This window comes from Lepidochelys kempii, chromosome 3 (assembly GCF_965140265.1).
Source record: "Lepidochelys kempii isolate rLepKem1 chromosome 3, rLepKem1.hap2, whole genome shotgun sequence".
Lineage (NCBI taxonomy): Eukaryota > Metazoa > Chordata > Testudines > Cheloniidae > Lepidochelys > Lepidochelys kempii.
In genome coordinates this window covers 203,526,843-203,532,936 of record NC_133258.1, presented here as the reverse complement: position 1 = coordinate 203,532,936, position 6,094 = coordinate 203,526,843, and the positions used below count along the sequence as shown (strand labels likewise).

The window sequence follows — 6,094 nt, the reverse complement described above, 5'->3', positions numbered from 1 at the left end:
AGTAAAGGGCTGATCCAAAGCTCATTAAAGTCAGTGGGAATTTCAAAGATCAAGCACAAAGAGGCCAGGATTGTTGGGAAAAGAAGGGAAGAGGAAGGAACTAGAGTGGAGAGTAAAGAGTCCTCGAAATGGAGTGATGACCAGTAGGTGAGCACTGGTAATTCAGAAGAACCTCACCCAAGTTTTGGGTTTTTTTTTTTACACATTATACTTCACGGGGACTTAAGCCTATGCTTCAGTGCTTTGCTGAGGAGGGATGGTTTGCTGAATAGGGACCTTTAGACATTTTCAGCCACTCAGTACTGCTGCAACAGCCCGAGGCACCCCATGCCCACTGGCGAATATGGCCTAGAGATGTTTAAAAACTTTTGGAACCTGATCTGCTACTGCACTGATTTCAGCGACGTTACACTGTAAAACTGGAGTTACACAGTCGTGAATCAGGCCCTTAGATTGTAAACTCTTTCCATTAGTTTCTCAGGATGGAGACTTTAGACTGAATTTTCATTTACACTAAGGCCTCTACACTGCTCTGTTTACCCTTCCAAAGCGGTGTGAAGTGGTTTCAGTGTACATGGCAATCAGACCCCTTTGCCTGTGTGTTCTGTACAGCACAGAGGATGCTGCCAGTGCTCAAAGAATAACAGTGCCCAGGAACGCTTGTGCAAGTAATTGAGCATGCAAAATTAGCGTGCAGAAATGAAGACTTAGAGGGGAGCTCCTTTGAACTTTGGTCCCAGAATAGTCTGCCGCAAATGTATCCGTGTATAGCTTGACTACTTACTGCCTCAGTGTACGCTTCACAGTTTTGGTCCTCATGAGCTTCCAGCAGTTTCTAACAGAATTACAGTCAAGGGTAATACATTAGTATTGAAAATTTATCACTTCAATTTACAGCAGACTGAGCACACACTGCCTGGGTATTCTGTTACCCTGTGGTCTACAGATTACATCTAACGCTTTTCTCCATTAAGAAACCAAAAGAGATAAATATCTAATGCTTGCGCATCGCTCAGAACGATGAACTCCTGAACCTGTTCAACCCAACAATATACAGACAGTGTCTGATACTCTCCAACAGGCCCTTTGGATCTACTGTTATAATATTTGCTTACACATAAATATCTACTTTCATTTCATTATAATTTGTCTCTATTTTAATTGTCTCCCCAGTTACACAAGTTCTGTACAATTCATGGGGTGTCCTCTAATATATACAAATCATATGAACAGCTCAACATAGTATATGGTAAGGGAAAGATAGTACAAGTGCAATTTTTTTACTTTCCAACCAACAACAACTTTCAGGGCAACTGTATTTAACATCAGTTCTACTTACTTTCACTAGCTTGCACTCTCTCGAATCTGTGAATGCTGGGAACATTTCTTCATACTTCTCAAGAGCAAGCTGAAACAGAGAAGCGAGCCCTTCAGTTGAAATTACTAGAAAAAGCAACCATTAGGTTTCATCTAAATACAAGAGTTATTCTCATAGTTATTGTCTTTATGTAACCTAACCCTAATACACTGCAACAAACAGCGTAACATAACAGATTCCAATAAAATCCCAAGAACACAAGGAAATTCAGATTTAAGATCCAGACTTGGTCTTTGCCTAACTGGGAATGTGTCTAAGGTGTTGTAAGGGTGGAGGGAAAATAATGTGCTAGAAGGCTTATTTAAGTTTTAAACCCTGTCATTGTGACAGGTGATGCTCCTAACCCCAGCTAGTTCCCCTTCCACCTAAACTAACACACATTTCTACTGGGGGAAAAATAACTGTCCACTGTTTGAAGGAGGATGCAGGAAAGGAGAGTTTGGATCTACCTTGAGAGAACTCCAAAAAAGAGGTCATTTGCCTTTCTTCCCTGCAGATTTTAGGAGAAACTAGACACAACGGAGACTGCAGAGCTAAGGGAATGACTTCTGCAGTCCACAGGAGAAAGTACATGCTGCCTCTTAAGCAGAAGCCAGTCACGCTGTGGTCTGTTATTTTTTTCAGCTTGAGCTGTGACTTTAAAGAGCCCTGTTGATTTCAATGTGTGTTGGATCAGGCCATGAAGGTGCAAGTCAGGTCATACATCCCTGGCCTGATCCAACACACACTGGAATCAACAGAACTATCCCGCCTGACTTCAGCAGGTGCTGCACCAGAACATTAATTACCTGACTGAGCCTGCAAGTCAGGGGCAGTACTTAGGTGCCTACAAAACAAAAAAAGCAACTCGATTACAGGCAGGATGAAAGTCAGCCCCTGAAAGGACTCCTATATATTTGAAAATCCTGATCAAAAGGAGTAACAGAAACAGCTTCCTTTTGGAGACACTTAAATCGTGGCCTTTTTATGGGACTGCGCCCACATAAAAATTGTTTTGTTTTGAACAATATGGCGCTAGACAGAGAGTGCTTCCCTTTCTTTTGCAAATAATTGCTGGCACTATTTTGTGGATATGAATGTGGTCATCTGTGCCTCCGTTCGACTCGTAGTTATCTCTCTACATGCCTTTGTCTGCACCCAAAACTAAGGGCGCCTCCTATTGTTGGCAAGCATAAAAAGGAAATCTGGCTTTGAAAAACAGGCCCCGCCTCAGCAATGATTCCCATGCAAAAATAAAAGTCAACTGTTCTTTTCGAAAACGAACGCACTGCCATAGCTCAGATCCTACGGTGAATGTTTAATAGTAATCACCGCATATCAAGAGAGAATGTATATTTCACACCCATACTGTGGAAATGCGAAATAGTTCAGTCACATTTGCATTACTTAATGTTGCAAAATTTCATTTACGTGATACTGTACATCCTAGGAGAACACACTAGAGGTCACTAACCTTAGCATTCAACTCATCCACAATGAAGTGGCAGAGAGCAGCTTTAAAGAAATACTCTTTTGCACTGTACTTGAGCAACGGATTATCCATAGTATTTGTTCCAACCTAGATATAAAAAGTTATAGTGACAGTCAGGTTGTATACTATCTTTTCTTTGTAAGACAAGAACTAAAAACCCCCAAGGTGATCAAAATTACATGTAAGAGCTCACACTTGTTTAAGAGACTGGATTCAAAACATGCAACAAATACCACATCCTAAGAAAAAACAACAGCTCAAGAGGTTTCATCTAGTACAACAAAATTCCAAAGTGAAACAAATCAGTCACAAATATTCTTATATATAAAATAATAAAGTGACGTAGGCATTAAAGTCCCCACCTACTGTGGTTGTAAAGATGTATGTGCATGCACACACCCATCTACCCTCTTTAAGGGTTTATCCAGCACATGTCAATGCAGCACTTAAAGGCTGTACAATATTTTTTAGGAGAACCACCACCCAGAACAGAAAGGTGGTTCTCTCTGTTCCTCCAGTGATCACTCCTGCATGTTGCTGAGCGCTCTCTCCCTGATCCAGCGAAGCACTTAAGCACGTACTTAGCTGTAAGCACAAACAGTCCCCCTAAAGCCAATGGGACTCCTCATGTACTGAAGGAAGCTGGTGGACTGGGGACAAAGTGCTCAGCACCTTGCAGGACTGAGCCCTCACAGAAGAGGAGTGAGACTGCACGTGTGTGTGCATGTGTAGGATTTTAAAAGAGCACTGATTCTGGGGAAAACCGCACACTCTCCCTCTAACTAAGTGGTGTTTTGTACTCTGTTTTGTACACTCCAGTCATCAGGGATGCACTCCGTCTCAGCTTTTCTGGCAAGCAATCGGAAACTAGCACCTCTTATAAAGCAGAATGTTGCAGGCAAAGGGAATCCACTCTAGCACCTCCACCAGGTTTGTCTGGCATTACAAACTGATGTTCTGGAGCATGTTACATAGCACTATACAGACACATAGAGGTCAAGTCATGGCTGCCCTGCACAAGATCAGTAGAAGAGGAAGGAGAGTGAAAGGAATTGGTTTCCCAGCACTGCACACCCATACAGGAGGCAGACACCATTTGGATGGCTGCCGTCCTAGAATGCAGGAGGTCCTGTGCTGCCAGCAATATTCCAGACCCCAAAAGGGCCATGTATGGAATGGGAAGAGCATGGCTGTGGCTTCATGTCCCCTGCGCACTAGCTCTCGGCTGCTGAGTACTGGCGAGAGCAAAACTGTAGAGCAGATGCAGTAACCGTCACCAGTCAGCATCCCTGGAAGCATATGTCCACTCCTCCATGGTGCAAGCATAAGACTCCAGCTACCCCTACACTACAATAGTTTGTTTCCCCACATCTTAATGTTTTAGGCCTGATTCGGCCAGGTGCAGGGAGCCCTCAACTCCTATGGAAGTCAGCAGGAGGGGAGGATGCTCAGTAATTCCAGATCAGATGCCCACAGAGCTCTATTTATTGTGCACTGCTTCACAAGTACAGCCTCTCTCAAAGTGCCTTCTATTTGCCATTTGATGCAGACTAGGGAACAGTGATTTGATTCTGTGATATCCTGTACAAGGACTGGGCCCCTAAACAGTTCACAGGCAAAGAGCTGATTTAAAATACTCCCAGCCAAAAAAAATCTTCATTATGACACAATAGCTAAGTTTGCAAACACTGTAGGTGTCAATGAAGACAAAACAGTACAGTCTTACAAAAGGTAAAAAAAATATATAAAAATAAAAATTTGAAAGCCAGGAAGTTCACAGATTAGGTTCCACAAACAACCCTAGCTGACCTTACACCAATGGTCATCCTCTAGTTACCTACCAACCCTCATATCTGGAAATTCTGAGCACAAAGGGTAATATGGTGGCAGCAGAATCTCTATTAAAATGATCCACTTAAATGCATCGGCTGCCAGCCAGTCTGCTAGGGATTAGCTCTAGCCATGGATTCCTAATTATTTCACAGTTTCTCTTGATAATTAGTGCTATGCACTAGATCTCAATTAGGACTCAAGCATTAACAACATTTGAGATTCCAGCCATAAGACTATTTTGCGGGTGGGAGGAAGAAAGAAGAGACTTGGAAACACAAGGCACAAATAGCTTTTGGAAAAGTTTTCTAACTCTGCAATCACATGTCCAATCACCCTCAAAGTTTTCCCCAAAATTATACCAGATAGGGAATCCCCACCCCCAACCCAAGTTATAGGCCTTCAAAACTAAGCTTAGAAAGTAAGTTAGAATTTCATCCTGGAACAACTCACAGAAGCAGTATCTACCTTTTTAAGAAAAAAAGCTCTACACTAGATCTCAAAAGAGTCTGGAACAGACTAAATCGGCCAAGCCAATTTCTAGATACTGTGACCAAAAAAAAAAAAAAATCACTCACTTTTTCAAAAAGTAAAATATATTTTTGATAAATTACATCTCAGAAATTTGAGAGACAAGGTGGGTGAAGTAATGTCTTTTATTGGACCAACTTCTGGTTGGTGAGAGAGACAAGTTGTCAAGCTAACACAGAGTTCTTCTTCAGGGAAGAAGAACAGATGCAGTAACTATCACCAGGAAGAAATGCTCTGTGTAAACTCAAAAGCTTGTCTCTCTCTCTCTCACCTACAGAAGCTGGTCCAATAAACGTTATTGCCTCCCCGACCTTGTCTCTCAAATACCCTGGGACCAACACGGCTACACACCACTGCATATATCTCCCAGTAATGGCTCATCTGATTCATGGCATAGTTTGACAAAAGGAATTCTACTCTTGACAAAGTCCACATGTGAAATTTCACATCCAGTTCAGTTGTACGGAATGGGCAAAATCTATCTTACAACGGGAAGCTAGTTGCAGCCTCAACTACTGAGAGAATGCTGATTCTTTCCACAATTAGGGCAGGAAATGATCTCTTTAGTCCACCTTCCTAAGACCAATGCAAGATTTAGGGCTTGTCTACGTTGTCCCGCAGTTTGGACTACAGGATTGGCAATAACAGTGCACTAATGCATTAATGCAGTCCTGTTTGAAGAGAACTATGTTAACATGAACTAGGAACCCTTTAGTTCATGCCTGCAGTGTTCATGAGGGAGAGTTACAGTGCAGCATTTTAGTGCTCACTGTTATTCACAACCCCACAGTCCAAACTGCGGGGCAGTGTAGACAAGCCCATAGAGTTCCAGATTTAGTGACCACAGGCCCTGACCCAGACATCAGGAGCAGCATATAATATGC

The 6,094-nt window shown here is 42.4% G+C and overlaps 1 protein-coding gene across 2 annotated transcripts in view; it reads right to left on the bottom strand.

The window, feature by feature from the left end:
* Positions 1-6,094, bottom strand: part of NAPB (NSF attachment protein beta) — a 34,958-nt gene that overhangs the window by 3,166 nt on the left and 25,698 nt on the right. For both annotated transcript variants that reach the window (XM_073339704.1, XM_073339703.1), the window contains exons 8-10: positions 2,832-2,936; positions 1,340-1,408; positions 785-835 (exon numbers count right to left, since the gene is read on the bottom strand). In XM_073339704.1, coding sequence (XP_073195805.1) covers positions 785-835; positions 1,340-1,408; positions 2,832-2,936 — 225 coding nt within the window. The remainder of the gene's footprint in view (positions 1-784; positions 836-1,339; positions 1,409-2,831; positions 2,937-6,094) is intronic.